This window comes from Manihot esculenta, chromosome 11, assembly GCF_001659605.2.
Source record: "Manihot esculenta cultivar AM560-2 chromosome 11, M.esculenta_v8, whole genome shotgun sequence".
Lineage (NCBI taxonomy): Eukaryota > Viridiplantae > Streptophyta > Magnoliopsida > Malpighiales > Euphorbiaceae > Manihot > Manihot esculenta.
In genome coordinates, this window is record NC_035171.2 from 30,943,396 (window position 1) to 30,968,490 (window position 25,095).

Genomic DNA, 25,095 nt, shown 5'->3' on the forward strand with positions numbered 1-25,095 from the left:
CACCCGAATCCTGACATGAAGCCCTAAGTAAAGGCTTTTTCTGCCATGGCATTTGTCTTACTCTGAGATACCAGCTGCAATTTTGCCAACTCCAGCTAAAGGATGAACTTCAAATTCAGATTTTCCAGCTCTCAATCACTAATTAAGAAATGTTGGATTCATGATTTACGATCTAATTCACCTCACAAATTCAATTATTTTCTAATTCAAAAACCCATTTAATTGGTTTCTAATGCTAGAAACTAAGATCTGCAGTAAGTATCAGATAAAGCTAATGCAAAAAAGAACACATAAGTTTAACTACTTACTAATCTTGAATTATTATTGACTAATATAAAATCCACTATTATGCATAAATGAGAAGATCGTCCTATGCAAGCAATGAAACAATGAATAAAAGAAATGGACGATCCTCTCAACTCAATTCAATTGTATACCATCGAAACTAATAATGAAATCTAGCAGCGATGATAATAATAACAGCTAATCTTAAATTTTATGACCTCTATCATTCTCTTCACAGAAGCTCTCCCCTGGCCGAGTAACCATAGTGAGATCTTCTGATATTTTCCTGCCTCTTTTTGTAAACAAATCCACCCACTGTAAACACACCTCCGACCAAAAATACTCCAATAGCAATCCCCGCCTTCTTTCCGTCGCTCATTCCAGAATCTCCCTTAGACTCTTCACCAACTGCTTCTACATTGTCGATATGATTAATATCACTCGGTTCCATGGGAGCCGGCGCAGGAGCTCCAGAGTTCAGAGGGGAGTGAGCTGGAGAGGGAGAAGAACCAGGACTTAGCAGATCTGAAGGTGGAGGCGCTGGTGGCGAAAACATTGGTGAATCCATCGGAGCAAACAACGGAGATCCAGTGTCAGGTGAAGGAGCAGAAGAAGGAGCGGAGAGTAGCGGCGAACCGGCAGGAGGTAGTTCAGGAGACGGACTCGGCGACGATTCTTCTTCAGAAGGACTTGCAGAGAGCGCAACTCCTAAAGAAAGCAATGCTAAAAGAGCGTAGGCGAGGAATTTGGCAGCCATGGAAGAAAATGCAGTTGAAAAGAATTTGAGAAGAAAGATAAATGTTTGATCAGTTGCAGATCTGAGAAGAGTTGAAATAGAGACGGTTTCTGAAAAGAAGAAGAAATAAGGGAGAGAAAACAGGGCGAGTCAACTCGTCCGTCTCGTGAAAAGGCTTAAGAAGAAAGGGAAGGGAAGGATCATGCATATTTAAAAGGACAAGGAGTTTAATATAATCAAGGAGTTTTGCTTTTTCATTCGTTGAGAGGAATACGCATAAAGCTTATATTGAAAATCTAATTAGAGATTAAACACGATTCTGATTACAATTATCCTCAACTGAAAAATATTGACTTGATTTTATTTCAAATAAACAATATGTATTTTTCATTCTTGAAAAATAAAAATTACATTTTTTTTTTATATTTGACTCTGATCGACAACAACTTTAATAATCAAACTAAACAGAATCACATGAATGAAACAATTGCAAATCTCTCTTTGGAAATGAAAATTTTACAATAATTTGATTTAATTGATTTTTTATTTAAAATATTTTTTTTTAATTTAAAATAAATTATTTAAAAAAACAAAAATATACATAATACCATACAGTTTATTAAAGTATATCATTCGTTGCACCATACAATTAAAATATGTGACATAATTTTAATAATTCGTGACTTTCACCCATTTAAATCTTATTTATAAAACAAAACTCGATTAACATGATAATCACTATACAAAATAATAAAAAATTTATTTCACAAAGCTGATTAAATTTCTCGTAATATCTCATTACTGTTAAAAAATATTATAGATTTCATTATGCTTCAATTATAAAATCTCTTATCCATTAATTTATACTAATCAAATATTTAAAAATATTAAAATATACACAAAGTTGAAATCATGTATTTTTATGTACCCTTTTTAAAATTAAACAATTTTAATTACACTCACCTTTTTTAATAATCTACTGACTTACCAGTCACCTTACTTTATCTTTTTTGCAGGTGAAAGATCATGTTCAGCCTTTTTTTCTGCCACATTATATATAATTTTATAATTTATTTAATATTAAAAATTTTATATAAAAAAATTTAATAATAATTTCTTTTAATTAGCAAAATAGTTTTTAATTTATTAAATTTTTTAAGTATTCTAAATAATAGAAAATATAAAAATATATTTTAAAAAATATTTTCTATAAAATAAATAGAGATTAAGACTCTATTTATTTCATATAAAATATAAAAAATATTTTTCATATTTTTTTTATATTTAAAATATTTAAAAATTTTAATTAATAAAAAATATTTTCATAATAAAAAATAGGGAAAATTACTTTGTAGTCCCTCAGGTTTAACGTAATTAACACTTCTGTCCCTCTATTTTGGCGACCCAACACTTAAGTCCCTCACTTTCTCTTCCGTCCAATTTCGCAGTCCTTCCGTTCAAAATAGCCGTTTGGGACACGTGAATTGACAAAATTAACCCTCTTCTTCTTCTTCTTCTTCTTCTTCTTCTTCTTCTTCCTACCCAGCAACTTCTTCTTTTTCTTCTTCTTCTTCTTCTTCTTTCTTCTTCTTCTTCTTCTTCTTCTTCCTCCTACCCAGCAACTTTTTCTTCTTCTTCTTCTTCCTCCTACCCAGCAACTTTTTCTTGTTCTTCTTCTTCCTCCTACCCAGCAAATCTTTCTTCTTCTTCTTCTTCTTCTTCTTCTTCTTCTTCTTTCTTCTTCTTCTTCTTCTTCTTCTTCCTCCTACCCAGCAACTTTTTCTTCTTCTTCTTCTTCTTCTTCTTCTTCTTCTTCTTCTTCTTCCTACCCAGCAACTTTTTCTTCTTATTCTTCTTCTTCTTCTTCTTCTTCTTCTTCTTCTTCTTCTTCTTCTTCTTCTTCTTCTTCTTTCTTCTTCTTCTTCTTCTTCTTCTTCTTCCTCCTACCCAGCAACTTTTTCTTCTTCTTCTTCTTCCTCCTACCCAGCAACTTTTTCTTCTTCTTCTTCTTCCTCCTACCCAGCAAATCTTTCTTCTTCTTCTTCTTCTTCTTCTTCTTCTTCTTCCTACCCAGCAACTTTTTCTTCTTCTTCCTACCCAGCAACTTCTTCTTCTTCTTCTTCTTCTTCTTCTTCTTCTTCTTCTTCTTCTTCTTCTTCTTCTTCAACGGGAGAAAGCATGAAAGAGAAAAAAAAAAAAAGGAATTTCACATTAAGAGAAGGGTATTTTTGGAAAAAATTATCACCTCTCACTTTTGACTCTTTGACCAAACGGTTTAAATGAACGGAAGGACTACGAAATTGGACGGAAGAGAAAGTGAGGGACTTAAGTGTTGGGTCGCCAAAATAGAGGGACGGAAGTGTTAATTACGTTAAACCTGAGGGACTAAAAAGTAATTTTCCCTAAAAAATAAATCATTTAAAAAAATAATTTTTTAAAAAAAACATTTTTTACATCTTAAAATTTTTATTAAAACCTCTCTATATATATTTATTAATAAATTTTATTTTTTAAACTAAAATTAAACAATAAAAAATAAATTATTTTATTAAAAAATATTTTTGGCAAATAGAACTTAAATTTAAATATCATAATTTTTATTCATTATTCTCTTTTTTATTATTTTAAAATTATTATTTATTTTTTATAGACTATTATAATCTTATTTTATATTATATTATTTTTTAAAAAAATTAATTTTTTTAATATTTAATAAAATTTAATATTTAATAAAATTTAATATTTTTAAAATAAATATAATAAAAAATTATTTTTATTAATATATATAAAAAAATATAAATTATAAGAATAAACTATTATATTAATGAATATTTTACCTTCGTGCCTTGCATGTGATGATTGCATTGAAGAAAAGTTATAATTTAAGTACACAAAGCACATAAAACGCCGGAGGAATTTAATTTTCCAGTGGGTATGCCTTGGAAAGTGTTAATGAAAAATATAGTATACACTAAAATATTTATGTATATTTCAAGTAATATACTTGTATAATTCAAGTGACATAATTCTAAGATAACTTTATTAAAGTTGTGTTTCTTATTGTAGTCGACTCTTCAAATAAACGAAAATACTTTATGTATTAAATTGATTAATATTTATTATAAATTAATAAGGATAATTATATCATTTTATTATAAAAATAAAATGATTTATAAATTTTTAACGTAGAAAAAGGTGATGGGTAGATTTCCACCAGTGCTAGCAAAGTAACCAACCATACAAATTGCACATGCACTCACGTGGAAGAGTTTATGAGACAATACAATCATCATCTAATTATAAGATACTAAAAAAATAAATTTAAGCGTGTATATATTAATTGATAAATTATTTAAAATTAAAAAATATTATTTAAAATATAATAAAATTTATTTATTAATATAATATTTTGATTTTTAATTAATAGAGTGTGTAGATTGATTTATATATCGAATGTGTGTAATAATTTTTCTACAATAAATCCTCTCCAAGCCTCAACGCCATTCTCTATTGTGTGATCCACCCACCCAGAACGCTTCTGCTTCCTTCCAAAGTGCGCCAACCAAATGGAATTTGGCAGTGGCCGGTGGCCGTCAAGTTGGTTGTGAAGCATTTTCTAGTTCTTTGGGCTTCATTTCTTTACTAATATTCCTCAATAAACTATTGGAGTCTGTCATTTTGACCATGCATATTTGTAATTTTTTGTTAAAAAAATTAGTCGGTGTCCCGACATATTTAATTATAATTTTAAAAATTATTATTTAAAATACAAAATTTATTAGTTAAACATTTAATTTTAAAAAATATATTAAGATATCTTATAAATTTTAAAAAATTTATTAAATTTTTAATAATTTAATTTCTATAATTTAAAAAAAATTATTAATTATATTAATTAATTTTTTACATTGAGGAAATATTAAATTTTTTATTATTAAAATTAAAATTAACAAAAATATTAATTAATAAATTTTTTAAAATTTAAAAATCGTTCGTAATCAAAAGACTAACCAAAACCAAATAATAAATTTCTTTTATAAATTTATTAAAATAGCGGTCACCCACGCAAATGAGTTTCTTGGACCATTGAACGTAGGAGTGTGAATTTTAACTTATAAACTGATCATTTTATAATATTTTTTTATAACATATAAGCTAAAGAATCTTACTTTCTGAACCTTTCCACCTCCCCCTCCCCCTCCAAAAAAAGAGAAAAAAAAACAAAAGCAAATGGTTGCCAATTGCTGTATGTTACACGAGTCCATATGCTCAACGAAACTGAATCTAAATCAAGGATGCATTCCCTGTATGTTGCACAGTGAGAAAGAAAAAGGAAATATGAATCCCTTTATGCACCACGAGATGGAAAGTGGGTCGATCCCTTTTATTACAAAACTTGAAAGCTAATACATATCATGGGGTTTTCTTCTTTTGGTGGGGGTGTTTAAGGGGATTCAGATCATCTCCAGCTCAATTTGGACATATATGTCTCCCTCTACGCTAAAACTATTTTCGTCTGAAACTATTGGTTTAGCCTCCTTCATGTCTAAATAATATAAAAAAGATGCATAAATTAGCAAACCGCATTAAATATTCTGTTTCTCACAATTCATCCTTCACGTCATTGGTGCTATTCTCATGACTTCCTTTGTCATCAGAACTCTCAGATTTTGCAGTCGATGCTGGCTTTTGAAGCTTGAAGGGGATGGACGCATGTTTCTTTATGAACTTGTATAATGCTACCACAGTGCGATCAGTGTCTACAGTAAGCTGTCAATACCCAAAAACCAGAAAATAGTTATGAAAGGAACTCTACATGTAATCACAAGCTACAATCTGCAGAAGCTGCATAATAAGAACATATGTTAATTTGCAAAAGCTACTTACGGGTTCAAAGCTCTTGTTTCCAGCAGGGAAGAAGAGAATGGTGGGGAATCCATCAGACTGCAGAGGAAGAAGAAAAAAGATATTAATTTGAACAAGACCTTAACACTAAATGATAAAGCATTTGGGTGACAAAAACCATATTTCCATGAGCATTGGACATTAACTCAGTGGACATAAATTTTTAGTCATTCTAAAGAGTTGCTGCTCCACATGCATATTTACTCAATATGCAATTGAAATATTGAACAAATCATAACAACCTTGTTAAGTAAACTTAAATTCTACATGGAGTAGCTATGCTAAAATAAACCCAATTCTAAGACATTTCAAATCTCACATAAACCAACTTTTTGACTACCTTTGCCCTTGGATGCTCATTTGTTGTTCCATCCATCTTGGCAATAACAAGAGATTCAATGCCCCGCAAATGTTTGGCAAGCTTGTTGTATGTCGGCTCTAGTGCTTGACAATGTCCACACCATGGTGCATATATCTTTACATAGAAGGAATGTTAGAATGAGCTACACATAATGAGAAGAGAAAGAATTAACTGATTCACGGATTCCTCTTTCAAGGATGCGATAATACCTCAAGAAGCACATCTTTAGACTCATCCAACACAATTTCATCAAAGTTATTCCCAACTACTATTTTGACATCACCATCATTCTATGTCAATTAAGCAACAAAAACAAGTTAGAGAATAAATGAAACAAAGTAAACAAATTAGCTGGTAAAACTATAATTTAGAAACTCACAGTTTCAGGAATTGGGTCCGACTTGAAGAAAGGTTTAAGCTTGTCCTCAAGAAATTCCTCTCCAAAAGTCTTAGGGATAACAGAATAAAATATATATATATATATATATATATATATATATATATATATTACATAATTAGCTTCGGTATTGGCATGCAAGAGAGAGAGAGAGAGAGAGAGAGAGAGAGAGATTCAACCTTTATCTTTTCCAAGGTAACTTCCCCATTAAGTACAAATTTCTTACCATCTTCATTTCCTGTGTAAGCAAGAACCTACATAGAAATAGATAATGCCAATAGATTCAATTGTGCTGTAACATATAAAATCACTAGAAATCAAAATACACATTCCACTGGAAAGAAGGCTGAAAGAAATTACTGTGGGAGCATTTCCAGCGATACCAAAATAATCTGCAACCGGCTTCCCAACATCTTCATTGTCCAATTCAACATATACAAAGATAAGCTGCATGTAACCATGAAATCAATATAAAATGCTATCCAAAAAAAATTCCTATATCCATCCAGATGTCTCAATTGTAAGCATAAAAGGATTAAGGTTGATCTAACTAAGATCAGTGGCCAATGATTTCCTTGGTAGAAGAATTTAGATATCATTTCCAACAAATTGAACCACTGGTATTAAACATGGAGCTTTTCACTAAATGATCTCAATTTACCTTTCCCTTGAAAAATTTAGCTGCTTCTTGAAATAATGGCAAAACTTTCTCTGAATCATTTGAAGTTGCAAATAGCAACAGCTGAGAAAAAAAAATCACAGACAGTCAATGACATCAACTAGCTTTTTATTGTTAGAATGCACAATATTTGTGTTACAGAGTAATACCTGCTTTTTAATTGGACTCTCAAAAATTGTAGGGGCACTTTCTCTAGTAAAAGTGGTCACCAGAGGAAGCTTGTTGGCAAACACAAACTCAACTATCTGAGACTTGGAAAAGTTCCCATCTGGACATTAAGAAACTAGACATGAATATAATGCCCTATAAAAAAAATCCAATTTGAGAATTCAACCGAAGGAAATAATGAAGAACCAACCAAAGTAACTCAGTTTCTCAGCCTCCTTCTTAATCAGGACCAAAGCAGGGCGTTTCACTTTGGGGTCAAGATGGAAAACTTTTGCCACATCAGGATCTACAGTTTGGTAGAAATTAACATCATCTTCTAGCCTTGATGCAGAAGCGAGCTCTTCACTTTCAGGACCCTGTTGTTAATCAAATGGGCCCAATTAACTCTAGGAAGGAAATATAGTTAAAGTGAACTAATGAATTAAGAGAATTAATGCATAAGATGTTGTATATAGCCATCTAACCATCTAATCATGCAAGAATGAGCATGTAGAGCCAGGATTTTCCATTTGAATACCATATATGGACCTCAGAAGAGATTGGTTAAATTAATGGGCAAGGCAAGAGCAAGATCAATAATTTTCTGCAAATGTTAAGCCAACACATTCTACAAAATAGTTTGTATCTCCCAATATTCAACAGATCCACCAAGTCTCTTAGAACAAACAAGAACGTCAATGTAAATCAGCACATATAAATGCCAAGGAGCATCAATGGGCAACCCTTCAATGTTTAAGCTAAGAAAAGGAAAGTTTCCTTCATCGCTGCAATCTTCACATTAAATGGACAAAACAGGCCTTTAGCCTGAGCCTTTAAAAGTATAACGGCTACTAGCAGTTTTACAATCATAATTCTCTTAAGAATTTATGAACGCATCAATATCCCGATTGAAATTGTTATATGCACTGACTGCCGAAAACAAATCTAAACAGATAGAAGATCAAGAATAACAAAGAAATGATTACAAGGCACCAAGTGCAAACATACCACCAAAGAATTGAGGTAGCCCAGAACAACTTTACTATCAGTTGTCAACACGCGTTCAGCATCATCCAATGTGGTAATATTGTTTATACCAGGTCCTATTTTCTTCTTGATCCAAGTCACAATAGCATCCCTGAATTGTATTAAAAAAATAAAATTAAAAAAAAAAAAAAAACAGAACCGTTTATGATTATATGAATACTAAACTTGAAAACTTCATTTGTATTTCCAGATCTCACATGCAGCTATCAAACAAAACCTAAGAGCAAAATCGAGCAAACACTTACTTGGTCCTCTGCCCAGGATATGGCTTGTGGTCTCCGTCAACGAAGAAGTACACAGTAGGAAATCCTTGAACATCATACTCCTGTGCCAACTCACTCTCCTCAGTAGCATCCACTTTCGCCAACGCCACATCCTCCCCCTTCAGCTCCGTAGCTGCCGCCGCATACTCAGGAGCAAGCGCCTGACAGTGGCCGCACCACGGGGCGTAAAACTCAACCATAACGAACTTATGATTTTCAATAAAATCGCTGAAATTCCTTTCCTTCAAAACGACGACGTCCTTGTCGTCAACTTCAGGCATCTTGTATGGATCGGACTCGGAATCGTCAAAATCAGGGTAGTTTTCGAAGTCATCGCTATCTATGTCGTCTTCTTCAAACTGTTCCGAGTCCGGGTAGTGGTGATCATGAAGGGTGGCGTCCTTTTTATCAGTTTCCTCCTCGAGGAAGCTGAGATCTTCGTCGTCGTTGTCGTCGTTTTTTACCTTGTCGTTTTGAGTTTTGGAGATGGAAGGAGAGAGCATAGAGAAGAGGAGGAGAGTTGTAAGAGAGAGAAGGAGAATTAAGCGAGCCGACATTGTTGCTACTTCGAAATTTGCCACAAATGAAGTGTGAGATCTGAACTTTGGGGGTTTATAGAAGGAGAGGAAGTGAGAACTAGACTCGGAAGTCAAAAGGAACTTCAAGTCAGCACCGCAACGACGCCGTTTGATTGCGACCTTCTTTTACAGGAAAAAATTTTATTTTTATTTTATAATAGATTCATATCAAAAGTAATTTTATAATTTTTTTTTTAAAAACAAATTATTTCAAAGGAAGCCCTCGAGAAATTGAGAATTATCATTTTTATGATAAGAATAATAAAGAAATATCAATAACTATTATTTATGTGATTCAAAGTTAATTATTTAAATTTTATAATTTTAACTTAATTTTGATTCAGTTTGCATACTAATAAATTTGTCTCTCAAAAATTTTAAGTTATAACTTAAGTGTTCTTTCCATTCAAAAAAAAAAAAAAACTTAAGTGTTCTTTACGTTCTTAAACTTGACTAAATGTTTACGATAATTATGGACGTGAAGATTTTGTAGAATAATGTTTGAAAACATAGCCGTTCATTCTGTGGCATGCAAATAAGATGAGCTGCCTGTGTGATATGCAATCAAGATTCTCAAATTCTCAAATTAGGAAATTTTTAAGTGAATTATTATGTCTACCATAATTTTATTTAATTTTTTTTTACGAAAAAACCTGACTTATATGAGTTTTGATGGTTAGATGACAGTTGAAATATGGTGGTAAGCATCTATGAGTACAAAGGCATATAAATCTCAAATTTCAAACCTATAATTTCTTTGATAATTTACTTCTAATGAAGTCTCAAGTCTATGTTTCTAATAATCTAATAAAAGAATGATTGCAGTTGCAGTTCAAAGAATGCATGAGAGGAGGTCATTTAAAGAGGTCACTGCCAAGTGTAACAGAGCCTATCTCTTCCACAAACTCAGCCTGCAAAAATCCCATTTCTCTTCTTTGAATCTGTTCAATCTCTTGAACAATTCTCACCATTGATGGTCTTTTTGCACTAATATCTACACATTGCAATGCCAGCTCCATCATTCGTCCTGCAGCTTGCATTGTCTGCACTCCGAGTGTCTTATCAATGAAGTCGCCGAGACGGCATTCCCTAGCCTTGAGGGAGGAGGAGAAGTGAAACAAAAGAGGAAAGAGACTCATAAGCATAAACTACATAACATACAACCATAGCTTCCACTTGACCTTTCAAGAGGGGAAATTCTAGGTCTTGTGAAAATCTAATGGTAATCCATGGGGGGCAAATATAACAGCTTTAGAATTCCAAATGAAGTTGTGCATATTAAAAAAAGGAATATTTAATATTTAATCCATGTAGTGTAGAAAAACTTATTAGTTGATCCCTCGATTTAGAAAAATACATTAAAATGTCCACGAAGTTTTAAATAATCTATTAATTAATCATTTTTTTAGTTTTAACCGTTAAATATTTTACTATTTAGTCCATATTATACGACAAACTCATTATTTAGTTTCTTTATTTTTTAAAAATGTCTAGTAATTAATCTCTCTTGTATTAAGAATATTTTAGACTTTTTTGCAACACTTAACAGTTAAAATTAAAGGAGAGATTAATTAATAGATTTTTTAAAACCTCAAAGACGTTTTAATACATTTTTCAAAACTGATGGACTAACTTATGAGTTTTTATATACCGTAGGGACTAAATAGTCATTTTTCCTCGAAAAAACTTAATGGTAGATTCATAAATGAATTTCATATAATTTACATGGGTAAACATAGAGCGAAAATCACAATTTCATGCTCTAAATCAAATAACTGCAAATTCATTTATACCAAAGATCTCATGCTTTAGATGTAAGGTTGAGCAGTATTTACCTCCTCTACTAAATTGTGCCCTGAGTTTGACTGACGCTTGCCATGTGCTTCACGGGCACTAATCAACTCCAACAAGAAGACCCCAAAACTGTACACGTCACTTCGCTCCGAAAAATTGTTTGACAAGTTTAACCTTTAGAAAAAGTATTAACTAGATCAGGAACAGCATTTTGATTTTAATTGAGAAACATATCAAAGAAAATGGCATAACAAGGAGTTGTTAGTTTGACTTAAGAAAAAGGAAAACTTAATGGGGCATGTGAAAGAACAGCAACTCTAAGAATCTAAGTGAACAAAACTTGATGAAGTACTGAAGTGCTGATTGGCCAAATGGCGAATGTAGGTATATAACAACAACATCTAAGCCTTACTGAATATAGATGCATACTGGGTAAATTTGAATAAGCAGGGTACAATAAGCTGATATCTTGAGGCTTGAGAAATTCTGGTGAATATATAAGTTTCTACAAATCTCAACTAGAAGTTTGATCCAAGGCTGGCCAAGTAAAAGGAAACATAGATCCCTCATTTCTCGAGGAAAATCACTTCTGAGGAATCAGATTGTTACCCAGCACCTACGTCTTATAAAAGCATGCATAATGCCTATAATGGCAGCAAATGAATCACACCCATTACACATATCAGCATTTGATCCAATAATATCAGTCCCTTCTCCAGGTTCTTAACAGTCAGATTAAGCCTGGCGTGAGTAACCAAAGACACAAACTAAACACATGTTAAGGCTGTGTAAATTTGTATTGTCACTCACTTTCATGCAGATGTAAACATGCATATCCAATAAATCCAATAGAAAAGGATATTCAAGCAAAACAAATGGCAGTTTGCATCTTGATTTGAACAATTTTCATGCTAATTCCCTCCCAGGGAATCATGTGATTTGGATTATGGTGAAAAATTCCAAACACTTGAGGGTTTCAAATATAAATTGCATACTCTGGATCGTGAAAGTAGTCGACAGCTGAAGATGGTCCAGCACGATGACCCTCTATGACCAATTTAAGAAGTCCATAGTCAGAAACTCTGGCAGTAAAGTTATCTCCCAAAAGAACATTGCTAGTTCTGAAGTGCATGTGCGGAAAAGGAGGGACCAAACTGTGAAGATATTGAAGGCCTGATCCAAAATAATGTTTAATATTGAAAAAATAAAATTAGTTTTATGCATGGCAAAACAAGATGGAAGAACACTAGCTGTTGTAAATACCTTTTGCAGCACCCAAAGCAATTGACAGTCTTTGCCTCATGTCCAACTTTCCCGTTGGTAAGCCTTCACTATCTGGGAACAAAGTAACATAAAAGAAAATAATTTTTTTAAGAAAAAAAAAATTGCTTATAAAAGAAAAATAAAGAGGGGAAGGGCCAGTTAGTTTACCATTAAGGTAATTCCCTACGTTCCCATTAGAGATATAGTCATATACAAGTAACAGCTGATTCCTATGTTCACAGTAACCAATAAGTTCAACAAGATGTCCATGGCGAACTGAAGCTATGCGTTCCACCTGCATTGCACAAATTTTGAAAGAAATAGATAAAGTCAGGGTCGAATGATTTACATTTTCTGCCGGACATAAAATATATATATATTTCATAACAGCATTGACAGTAAGACAATACAGTTTCACATATGTATAAAATGAATTAATTTTTAACAGAATTTAGCAATACCTGGGGAAGAAAATCCAGAAATGGTTTTTGTAGGCACCTCTTGACAGCTACAATTGATCCATCTAGAAGCAGTCCTTTATAAACTAAACCAAATACACCTTCACCTATGATATTACTGTGACTGAAATTACAGGTGGCATGCTCTAGCTCCACAATTGATAATTGCCTTACATTTTGATTAATAGGAGACTGTGAAGCAGCATAGGGAGAAATATTGCTTCTTGCCAATTCAACTGTTGTTAGACAGAGAGAAAGAGAGAAAGAGAGAGAGAGCTTATTGACATAACTTTCCAAGTCTTGAGAACACAAAAATGCTTTGATATCAAGCACCTGCATGCTGCATGCAGGCCACATGCCCAAGCATAAACTTTCATGATTTCTTAGAATTTACAATATGAAACCACATATAAGGGTTCAACAGCCAGTAGCAGCTTGGCTTGGCAACAAATTTACAACATTGTCTATATTAAAAGAATATCAGTGGGGTAAAAAATGCCAGATGCACTAGCTTGAAAGACTAAACATCACATTTACAATGTTTCTCTAGCAAAAGATACTCGGATAACAAATAATCTGAAATTCTTTCAAAATTCTCATGTTTCAATTGTTATAGGGAAAAAATATCACTTGCATAGCATTGTGTTTAATAAATCTTACAGATACAAATTTATGCATGATCATTAAACCATTCCTATCAGATAATATCCAACCATTTTTCTGCAGTACTCTAATTAATGTGCCCTAACATAGAAGTGTAATAAGTTAGTAGGAGAGGACCAGAGGAGTGAGAAGGAAAAGGGGGGAGACCTAAAATAATGTAGAGGGAAGTAGTATTAAAGGATCTACAAGTTCTGGATATTGATGACTTAGCATCTAACAGAGATGACCAGAAAAAAATGACCAAATATCCGCCCCAACTAAGGGTAAAATTAAGGCTTAGTTGTCGTTGTTGTTTCTTAACTAAGATTAGTAAATTGCTAATTGCATTTTAATTGCAACTTATTAGTTGGAAGTTAAACTGTATTCTAAATTGTGAATTCCTTTTGTTTGCAGACTTAATTGGATAATCACGCTACAGCCGGACATTCTGTCAAGGAAGATATGCATATGAAAATAAAAAGTTTGATAACTAATTATTTGCATAGGAACAGAATTATCAATTTTGAGAAATTACTGGGTCAAACTTCTTTTTTCTTTTTCCTTTCTTTAAAGATTTTCAAAGATTCAACTGTCTAGAATCTTTGTTTTGAGTAATGCCATGTTATTATGTTATGTCCTCAGCATGAAGTGGCTCACCGGTTGGATGTTGAGCATCACCCACCAGCACAGCAATAAATAATCATTAAATGATACATTATGCTCAGTTTCGTGCCCTGAAATCCAGAAATAGAAGAAATTTACTCTGTATCTTGTTCTGTACCATAAGACGGCACACTTTTCTTACCTGGAGGAGATGGTATAGAAGATGCTGTCTCAGATGCTGGCCTTAGGAATTGCTTAACATGCATCAAGCAAATGTATACAATCAGTACAATGACAATCACAAGCAGAGCTGCACCAAGACCGCCAATTATTGCAGCAACTTTATGTTTACTTGGTTTCTTAGCATCTGCTCCTTCCAAGGGTGTTAGTGTTGGAACACCATTGTCCCCATCAACTGCAGCTGCTATTCTTCTGTTAATTGATTTACAGACTTTTTCTTGAAATTTGAATGGAAAATTTGAGGAAATAAATTTCAAAGCAATGGGTGATGATTTGATTAATCCAATCTTCAAAAAAGAAGCATGTCTTTTGGGAGACCTGTGAAATATGAGAGAAAGGGGTATCATCGAAAAACCTTTTTTTAGTGTGTGAACATGAGAGGGCATAACCTAGAAGATAATGTATAACTAAAAACACGCATAAAGCAGCAACAGGCATAAAACACGATGAAAATTCAATAATTAACAAAGATAGAAAATAAGGTCTGATAAGAACTAGTAAATGAAGTAAAACATTCATTTATAGCTCATGGAGATTCTTAATCAGCCAATGATTAACAAAGATAGAACCTAAGTGCTGATGCATGAATTTAGACATGGATAACAAATGGATATGAATTTGAATTGTGGCACTTCTTCATGAGTAGAAAAATGCATTTTCGGCATACTTTCTATAGTGGCATTGACTGATTATATCATACTATAGGAGTGCTTTATCATATTTATTTCTGCATAGCAATACTCCTGCTATGGGTTGCAAAGTCATTGAAATGAAGGACAGCATCCAAGCAAGTAAATTTCAGGCTAAAAATATGGCACGAAAAAGTTAAAGCCAGAAAGAGAGAGAGTGATAGAGAGCTTACAAAGAAACAACACCTAGGTCATTCAGTTTATAACAGTTGGCACTTGCCCACTGCCTTAGGCATGAGTATCTCCCAATCTTGCCAATGGAATGTTGAGGAGGGCCATTTGTGCTCTTACAAGCAACTAGTGCTTCGGCTATATGAAAGTACCAAAAATCAGTGTCATTTTATGTTAAGGCACAATGGCATTTCAACATACAATTCAGATTAAAGGTATTCAGTTTAAACGATCAGAAATTTAACGCTCGTACTAATAGCCCTAAGGTGAGTTAGATTGGATTATTCTGCGGCTTCAACATGAATATCAGTCCTCAAATACATTACATCATTTACTTCAATATGGCCACTTGATCAAATCAGGAATACTACCAGAATTGCAATAGTAATAAATATCTGAACATATATGAATTGAAAGGAAATAGACAAAAGCCTTACCACACAGTTTGTGGCTTGTATCATTGGTTTCTAGAAGTTGAAGCAGTATAAGCAGTGGCAGTTGTTGCCACCAGAACAAATGCATTGTCAACAAGCATCACTCCATTGAAGCCCTCTACAGCTGATCAACATTAACAATATCCTGCGTACAATTGCAAGTGTGAGACCCACAACCCAAATGTCATGTAATGACTTCAAAAATTTACACGAAAGGCCACTTGCTTATTTGAATTGCACAATCAAGAAGTTTCAAACAACAGGGAATAAAAAGTGCAATACGCTCAATCATCAATATAGGAGTTAAACTTCTTGAAAAAAATGAGTACACACCATGTTTAGCCAAACAGCATACCACTCAATGGACCCAAATATACATCAAAGTCTATCTTCTATCTCTTGTACTTGTACGATAAGGAACCTCATGAACATGAAAGTGTGAGTTTGAGAAATAACTAAACTTACAGATGATGCAAATGAAGAAAATCCACTATAAGCAAATGGGGAACTTCTTTGTATATTTGAAAGAATAAGATGACTCATGTAGCTCAAATTCTACCTGATGCAGCCTGTAATTCAAACTTAGTAACAACTGGCTATTAAAAGCTAGCCAGAAATTCAATTCCAGTTAAGAAGTTTACAACCCAAAAGCCTAAAAGAATCATGTTACAATCTTCAAGTGCTGTCCTTACTGAAGTGGACAAAGGCATATCCTTACTCTGTGGTTAAGGGCTAAAAAAACCCATCCACAAATATCCCATTGTCAAGAAAAACCAAATTACAAATCCCAAAAGATTCCCAGAAGGGAATCTCAAAAAGTTTAAACCTGCAATACAAGAAAAATGCTTGCCAGGCGACAAAACTACTACATCACAGCCCTAACGATATCATGAACTCTGAGAACAATTAAATTTCAAGGAGAATGCAATAAATGTTAAGAGGAAAAAGAATTCTGTTAAAGGTACATTTAGCATTGCAAGCTACAGGACACCCAGTTTATGCATAGAAAAATAGGTAAAACTAAATTTCAAGGGAAGTTCCATTTTCCCAATCGAATCTCTGTAAACAATCAAGTGATTTCTAGCGAAATTTTCAAGTTCAATAGGACAAGATGAGATAATAGAGCCAAAATATTGCATTAACGATTCTGGACATTATGTACATCAAAACGTTGAGAACTTTTTGCTTTTCCAGGTAAAAATTTCAAATCCCAGAACTGATTTAGGACAAAGAAAGTGCCACTAAAAAGTAATGGGTTACAATGACTTGACATGTTTTCTCCTGCAATACAATTCCAAGAAAAAAACTCAACTTATGTATATATATATATATATATATATATATATATATATATATATATATTCATTTCAACGTATGATTAGGATAAGAGACACAATCTGAGCAAACCAGAAAAGAAAAATGGTCCAGAGTAGTGGAGAGAGAAGAGAGTGAGAGTATCAGAGTACCATTAAAGCTGTCCATGCCTCCATGCCGTGCTGCAAGAAATGAAGCTGGAAGAGAATCCAATTAAGAAGAAAACAGCTATTTTGTTTACTGTTCCTAGAGCCTGGAGGGCTTTCTTTTTGATGGGTTTGCTCTATATTTAAGTTTTAGGTGATTTACAGTATAGTACCTGAAGTTTAGTAAAATTTACAATTTAATCCTTATTTAATATTATAAACATAATAATTATTTTACTAAAATTACCTGTTAAATAAAAAAATAAACTTAAATTAAAGATATTAAATTATTATAAATAATGCAACTATCAGGATTAAATTATTATAAATTATTAAAATTAAAAGATTAAATCATTATAAAAATAAAATTTGAAGGATTATTTATTTTATTAGTAAAAATAAAATTTTAGGACTAAATTATTTAATATTAAATGATAAGAACTAAATTGTGTGTTTTATTAAACTTGAAGAACTATTTAATAAATTACCTAAAGTCTTATAATAAATTAACTTAAATTAATATATTTAAGAAAATCCTTTTTATGTGTAATTGATCCAAAGCGTATTACACGATTAATTGATTCATATTCAAGCCTTAAAATCTTCAATTCTCCATTAAAAGGGGAAAAAAAAAAAACTCAAACATCAATATATAAATGAATCGTTTTTGCTGTTTTCTTTTTCTGAAACAAAACGAAGCTTACTATAAGAACAAAGATTTGCTAAAAAGCAGCAAAAATCAAAAGGATATGTTTAATGTCACATGATTTTACACCTGGTTTGGGACCGCCTATGTTCGTCTGAGGTCTGACTCTGCGACCAAAACAACTGTATGTTCTTCAATACTGTGTTGAATTCTTCGCTCTTTCTCATGCCATTCAATGGTCACGCGTAGTTGTGTAATTATCCTCCTGCCCTTGCAAACCTGTATATATACGGATGTCTACGAAAAAAAAGTAAGAGTGCGTAGAAATCTTCGTTACCATTCAAAATAATATTTTTTTATCAAGAGTTATGAGACTATATTTCACCATACAATTTTGTATCTACTTATCTATGGATATAAACTTTACAGTTAAATTTTATTTCTTATATTTATTTCTACATTTCTCTCTTTTATATTATAATGGTAGAAACGCAAACAAGCTGAATGGAAATTAAATTTTAAAAATTTTAAATTTAATTTATCAAATATTGTTTAGATTCGAGTAATTTAAATTTATTTATTATTTGAGACGAATAATAATAAATTTAAATTTAACAAACAAACCTAAATTTTTATGGAATTTAATTTTAAATATTTTATAAACAGTTGAATTTATTTATTATTATAATAAATTTTAATTTAAAACTAAATAAATATTTATGTAATTCTTTAATGAACAAAATTTCTATAAGCCTTTTTAAAAGTTCAGACTTGTCCATCTAATTTTATATTATTGAGTTTTAATCGAATTAAAAGCAGTAAAAAAATAAAAATAAATTAAAGAAATAATAATAATTAAAGAGAAAAATAAATACATTTTATTTTTATTACAGTAAAATATGAAATCAATCGTTTTGATTAGATTATTGCAAATCACAAATAGTTTAAATGTCCGGTCTCTAACATATCCATAAATAATAGCAATAAAATATACCTTAAAATAGTTTTAAGGAATTGAAAAATAAGAGATTTTGAGTGTTAGCTTTATATTTTTTCTAAAAATTTTATACTCTTAAAAAGATTTCAGTGGGTATAGATTTTCATAACATACCTTTTTATATTAGTAGTATAACAGTATTTATTTATTTATTTAATTAAATAAATAAATAAATTATAATTATAGTCCAAGATTTTAATAAATAAGCCATATAAATTTTAAATAATTTTAATTAAGTCTTTTAATTTAAAATTATAATCATTTCACATTATAATTTTATTACAATATCAATTTATTCCACTTCATTTAATTTCTCATTTTATTTTATTACAGAATTATTTCCATGTTTAGGTTTTAAATATATTAGTAATAAATATAATTAACTAATTAATTAATTTAAAAATTAATAATATTATTTAGTAACATATTAAAACTATCCAAATATTCATAACATCAAAAGTGGATTGATTTAACCTTTTATTATTCTTTTATTTCTTCATTTAACATTTAATATATAAAATATATTTATAATATTAAATTATATTAATTTTTATTTATTATTTATTAGTCATTCGCCTATTAAATATAATTTTAAATTTTATTTGTTAATTTTATCTGATTTGGCGTGAAGATTTCATGATGAAGATAATAAATGAGACATTCTTTAATTTAACTTAGGGCGATAAAATCATATCTCAGTCGCATCCTAATGTATTCAGTTTATCCCCAATCCCCATTTAGTTACTCATAAACTAAACAACGTGTAAGATGAATTAAAATATAAAAGTTTCTATATAAAGTTATTTATTAATTTCAAGTTAAATGATCATTGACGCAACCATGATTTGAGTAATCCATAGATATAGGTTATTTTTCATATGAATTTCTGAAACCGATCAGTTCAACACCTACATATTAGTTTTATATATCTCATATATTTCAACCTATGAAATTAATTATTTTTTCTAAAAAAAAATATAATATATATTAATTTTAACCATTTTAATCATTGTTCAATCATGATAAGAATATTGACTAAGTACATTTAGAGACATTACTTAAATATAATAGGAATCTTATAATTATAAACACACTATAATTTTTGTTCATATTAATATAATTTTATAAATTTTATATTTATTCGATATTCAATTAAATTAATACTAAAAATAAATAACTATCTTTATAAAAAAAATTATATTTAAAATACATAAACAATAATATTCGACTACAAATAATAAATTAACTTTAAGGCATATACCTATTTGAATTTGAATTTAATTCTTTTATGAAACTAAATTTAATTATGACATTAAATTTAATTTAATTAATAAAATTATTTACGAGCTCTAAAATTTGAAATTGACAAATTTTAATAAATTGAATATTATAAGACTCAAATTAAAAATTAAAATTTTAAATTTAACCTATTTAAACGATGAGTTAAGTCTCATCAATTTTTTACAAAATTGAGCCTCAAATAGCCCTATACGAAGGTTTGAATGTGTATATAAATAATATATTTCAACAGATATATTGGGAAAACATGTGAACGGATCATTTTCAACATACGAACAAAATACGTGGCAAATAAATTAATGTTGTCTGCTTTGATTTGAACTCCAATTCAATGCAAAGAGTGATGAGTGGCTATGCACCTCCATTTCCACATTAATATATGTACTTTCATAATATGTATATATTTAATAATAAAGGAATTTTTCTTCACTTGTCTATCCATAGTTGATAATTGTGACAGAGTGGCTGCAGAGTGGCTGCAGTCTTCACGCACTGGCAAAAGACCCATATAAACAGTGACGGAGTCAGGAGTTTCCTTTGATAAAACACCGGCTGCGCTGCTATGATATATTTATCTTTTTCAAAATATTTTTCGATCGCTGATACGGCATGTGTCTTCCCTCCGCCTCTGCATATAAATGAAGTGTTTTATATGGGGGTGATGACCCTTTGATTAGGGCATGGAATGAATTAGTGAGATGTCCTAATCGGGCAGTTGTTGTAGGACCATTTCAAAAGTTAATATGAAAGTGACACTGAGTCACATGATAGAGAGGGTGTTGTGGCCCTTTCTGTGTCAGCTGTCTCACATGCAAGGACGCCTTTCAATTACTATTCACTAACCCCCCAGGTCACGTGCCGATTTCGGCCCATTTTTATTTTGTAAGCTAAAGTCTCTCAAACCGAATTATAGCGACCGTTCCTAACGAATTTTTGACGGAGATTTTTTTTGTCCTGTTTATGTTTGGAACGAGTGATAGTTTCACTTTCGATTGTGGTCTGATTCGATTTTGAGTAATTTAAATTTTAAAAATGTGTTGTGTATATGTATTTGTAAGTGTGAGAAAAATTAAAGAACACGCTTTTAATTATATAGATTGTTGCAAAAATTTAAGATATTAAAAAGTAAAAATATATACTCTAATCCGAGTTGATTTGTAGGTTAAAAATATATATATAATTATTAAATAAATTTATTATTTAATTTTTAAATATTATTATTATTAACAAATCAATATTTATATTTTTAAAAATTTATTAACTCTTTTTATCTTTCTTCTCAATCAATAAATTTTTTTTTTATTTTTATCATTAAAAATATAATAAAAAATTAAATTATCCTTTTTTTTATTTTTTTTTGCTTTTCTTAGGGGACGAGGGATTATTTTATCATAAAAAGAGAAAAGATAATGATTTTTAATAGATTTAAAAAAAGATAAAAAAAATTTTAATAGATTTTTGAAAATACAAAAATTAACTTATTAATAATAATAATATCCAAAAATTAGATAAAAAATTTTATTTGAGAGCAAAATTAAATTTTAAAAATTTTTTCTCTTATTTTTTATTTATTTTTAATAAAAAAAATAAAATAACTATTTTATTGATGAATAAAAAAAATAAAAATATTTTAATAAATTTTTAAAAATATAAGAATTAACCATTAATAATAATAATATCTAAAGATTAAATAGTAAATTTCTTATTATAAATAGTAAATTTCTTATTAGAATTCATTTCTATATTTATCCAAAGAACATTATATATAAATTTTTCATATCCTATATTTATCCAAAGAGTATATGATTCTTATTTTTAAATGATTTTTTTAAGAAATAAAATTAATCAACATGACCATTTAAAAAATAATAATTAAATGACAGATTAACAAATTTCTTGATTGGAAATTTTTTCTTGCTTTATTAGTCTTCATCCAAGTGAGGCCATGGACATGGATCACAAGGGCCCATCTTCAATTGAGGGCTGCGCCTCGGCATTATTATCTCGGCACAACAATCTCTGTTCGCCTTCTCTTCCATCCTTTGCAATTCAAGCCCTGTTGTTCAATCCAGCACTGCAAAACCATGATTAGCATTCTTGCACAAGTAACCAATCCTTCTTCTATAATTTTTTTTTTCTCATTGAAATGGGCTGGTGATGCGTTTCTGTGTTTATATGTTTTTTCTTTTCCTTGCCATTTCGCAGGAGCGTCTTCTCGGTGCTGCCTTGGGGAGTGCTTTCGTGGGTCTTGTTGTTTTTGAGCAAAGGAAACGCATTTATGAATCTATTTCTGCTGATCGTAATCAATTGGATTCTCAATCTCAGGTTCAACTTCCTTTATCTGCCCTTTTCTGAATGATTTTTCTTTTTTCACCCGAAACCCTAATGCAATTTTGTTGCTAATCCTTTGACATCTTTTGTTAGTACATTATGATTGCCTTTTTTCTTTTCTTTTCTTTTTAAATTGTTCTCCTATTCACTCTTTTTGGGATTTCTTTTAGTGCGTGTTCGTGAATGAAATTTTGTATTTTTTTTTTTTTTTTTGCATTTTGATGATCAATGGCGCTATTGATGTATTGTCCTGTATGAAATTAGTTGAATCAATATTTAAACAGCCAAGTACGTATAGTTTAGCATTTTTGCTTATGTTTAAAAGTAATGTTTTCTTTTAAAGTTTTTAAGCTAAGTGTTTATTAAGTGACAATTAAAGTTGAGGGGTTTGAGGGGCAAAAGTGTTAAAGCAAAGAGGTGCAAGTATACATTTAGCCATCTTTAAATTGAGCAACTACGCCTTACTTATAATGATGGGAAACTATAATGCATCTTTGTATTGTAAAATATTTATGTATTGAAGTTCTAAGTCCAATATACCACCTGTTATGATAACAACGGTTGTTGAGGTAGTTTTGTAGAGATGATTATATTTTCAATTTTGTGAAGTGGAATAGTTAAAAAGCATTTGGTGCTTGATTCTGTCATTGGATGTTTGATTTGTACAGTTGAGTCCGTTCTGTTCATGGACTGGTTCATAATTACATGCTCAAGTTCAATGTTTATTGAAGTAAAATTAAGCTCTAAAAATAATTTTATCAAATCCAAACATCTTGTAAATAAGTTAGATATATTTTAGATAATTTCATTGCTTTCGTGCTCTGTGTATGAGGATGTCCAACTCAAGCGTTCTGATGATTGTGGGAAAATTCGAAAATGTCTGACAAAATCATTTTCCTTCTAGAAAACTGCACTCTTTTACCTACTTTTAGTTACTTTCAGAACTTTAAAATAAAAATGAGCAAAGTAAGTCGAGGTTGCTGGTGACAGGAGCCTTGGGTGCTTTCTAGCAAGTGTAAGAGTGGAACTAGCTAGCTATATCATTCAAGGACAAAAAAGAACATAAAAAGAGTGATTCAATGCACGAAATAATCCTATATTTGTGCTTTGGAAGGGTTGATGAACACAATCTTCCCCTCGCTTCAAGATTACGAAAAAAAATGGAAAAAGAAAAAGGGGAAAAGAAAAAACAATAAGATTTAGAGATCATGTTGTGAGACCTCATTGTAATGCTTTATGAAGTGTGAGAAAACTGAAAAGAGAGATTAATCACTCATTAACTCCAAAAAGAAAGTTAAACTATAATTTTATTATGTGTTTATGAACTATGAGGAGCAGAGATAATTAGAATCCTATGGATAGACTAAGAAAACCTCGTGGATATTTTTAGTCATATGATTAAAAGATGCTGTCGACCTTTTTTTTTGGCATTTTCATTAGGTATTCTGTGGTTCCTGCTTCATATGTTCTCAACTAGCATGGTTGTTGTGTGTCTTCATTGTCAGTTTTAGACACAATACTGAAAACGATCAACTTTATTATCAATCATTATAAATTTTATATGTGCAGTTAGTATTTAGTAAACCCATTATTGACTTTATCATCAGTGTCAGACATGGTACTTGAAATCTATGACCTTCATTGTCAATCATGAAATTGCAATGAGCAGTTAAACTTTCTCATTTTGCTCTGCTGGCATGAAGTACTAATACTTTAACTTTTAGTTTCTTCCAGTTGAGAGAGCCCATATTTGGAAAGCAATTTCGCACGCAGTTTGAACTTATGTGGAACAAAGCTGTGGATGAAACGTTTAGACCAGTGGTTGCTTCTCTTAATTCACGCAGGCAATAAAGCTTTTGCTGTATTTTAAAGATAAATGTATGAGTATCTTTATCATTTTTTGGGGAGATTTGTACATGCAAGGGCATGTCTATATTTGTACCTCTTATACTTCCTAAATCATTTTTATGGGACAGGTCACCTGGACCAGTCTCATGATTCAGTAACATTTAACCTTATGTGGTTATGCTTGAATTATACTGTATAAGACATACAGAATCGTAATTTCTTTGTTTATCTTTGTATCTGTCTCGTTCAGTGCTGTAATGTAAATGTTAGTACTTAATAGAATAATCTATACTACCCTAGGTTCTAAGTGAAAGTCATTTGATATATTGTTCAGTATTAGTTCAATTATTGATTCCTTCGAGTTCATACTCCATGGCAGATGCCTAGGGGTTCTATATCTTTTTCAAAGAAGGCATATATTTGTACTCGAGTTGAATGGTAAACCCTTGTGGTATGGAAGTCAATTTGATCTTCTCTCATGGCAGATCATGTGTTCAGGAGTTCAACTTCCATGCTATCTGGTCTTATAGCAGTTCGTCTAAGTGATTATGATCGTTTGTTCAAATCTGAAGCATCAGTTGAGATGTCATGTTTTTCACTGGGGATCTTCAGGTTGTGTCCTTGAATTCAGTGATTAAGGGCTAGTACTCTTGCAAATGCTGGTTCCTGGAATTTAGCTTTTGGCCACATTGCTGCTTCTTTCCAGGTTTATTTAGAGAATTCATGCCTTTATCTCGGAGTTCATTTCAACAGGCTGGTCTTGCCTGCTAGAGTCTTGTGTGCAGGTCTTACAATTCAGAATTACCTAACGTTTTGCATGAG

General features: G+C 31.1%; 4 protein-coding genes across 7 annotated transcripts; 1 reads left to right on the top strand and 3 right to left on the bottom strand.

Moving 5' to 3' along the window:
* Positions 1-295: 295 nt before the first annotated feature.
* LOC110626913 (pectinesterase inhibitor 10) lies at positions 296-1,239 on the bottom strand. The gene has a single exon (XM_021773100.2). The coding sequence runs from the start codon at positions 1,040-1,042 to the stop codon at positions 518-520; it is 525 nt and encodes a 174-aa protein (XP_021628792.1). The 5' UTR covers positions 1,043-1,239; the 3' UTR covers positions 296-517.
* Positions 1,240-5,384: 4,145 nt separating this feature from the next.
* LOC110626820 (protein disulfide isomerase-like 1-4) lies at positions 5,385-9,433 on the bottom strand. The gene is made up of 12 exons (XM_021772935.2): positions 8,803-9,433; positions 8,519-8,648; positions 7,722-7,887; positions 7,513-7,631; positions 7,346-7,426; positions 7,045-7,131; positions 6,864-6,938; positions 6,667-6,735; positions 6,497-6,577; positions 6,267-6,401; positions 5,909-5,965; positions 5,385-5,791 (listed from the first exon to the last, which is right to left on the bottom strand). The coding sequence occupies exons 1-12, from the start codon at positions 9,375-9,377 to the stop codon at positions 5,624-5,626; spliced, it is 1,743 nt and encodes a 580-aa protein (XP_021628627.1). The 5' UTR covers positions 9,378-9,433; the 3' UTR covers positions 5,385-5,623.
* Positions 9,434-10,125: 692 nt separating this feature from the next.
* Positions 10,126-18,058, bottom strand: LOC110626023 (probable serine/threonine-protein kinase PBL28). 4 transcript variants are annotated; one of them, XM_021771750.2, is made up of 11 exons: positions 17,928-18,058; positions 17,159-17,203; positions 15,696-15,837; positions 15,261-15,396; positions 14,361-14,716; positions 12,917-13,149; positions 12,624-12,750; positions 12,456-12,527; positions 12,188-12,365; positions 11,234-11,366; positions 10,126-10,492 (listed from the first exon to the last, which is right to left on the bottom strand). In XM_021771750.2, the coding sequence occupies exons 3-11, from the start codon at positions 15,778-15,780 to the stop codon at positions 10,253-10,255; spliced, it is 1,560 nt and encodes a 519-aa protein (XP_021627442.1). In that variant the 5' UTR covers positions 15,781-15,837; positions 17,159-17,203; positions 17,928-18,058; the 3' UTR covers positions 10,126-10,252. The 4 variants fall into 4 exon arrangements, with proteins under 4 accessions (XP_021627442.1, XP_021627441.1, XP_021627443.1 ...); XM_021771749.2 differs by lacking the exon at positions 17,928-18,058 and having other exon boundaries at positions 17,159-17,389; XM_021771751.2 differs by lacking the exons at positions 17,159-17,203; positions 17,928-18,058 and adding an exon at positions 16,158-16,975.
* A 3,995-nt stretch (positions 18,059-22,053) lies between these two features.
* On the top strand, positions 22,054-24,509 carry LOC122725055. The gene is made up of 3 exons (XM_043961486.1): positions 22,054-22,199; positions 22,300-22,419; positions 24,160-24,509. Exons 1-3 carry the CDS (start codon positions 22,179-22,181, stop codon positions 24,274-24,276), a joined length of 258 nt encoding a protein of 85 aa, XP_043817421.1. The 5' UTR covers positions 22,054-22,178; the 3' UTR covers positions 24,277-24,509.
* The last annotated feature ends 586 nt before the right edge of the window (positions 24,510-25,095 follow it).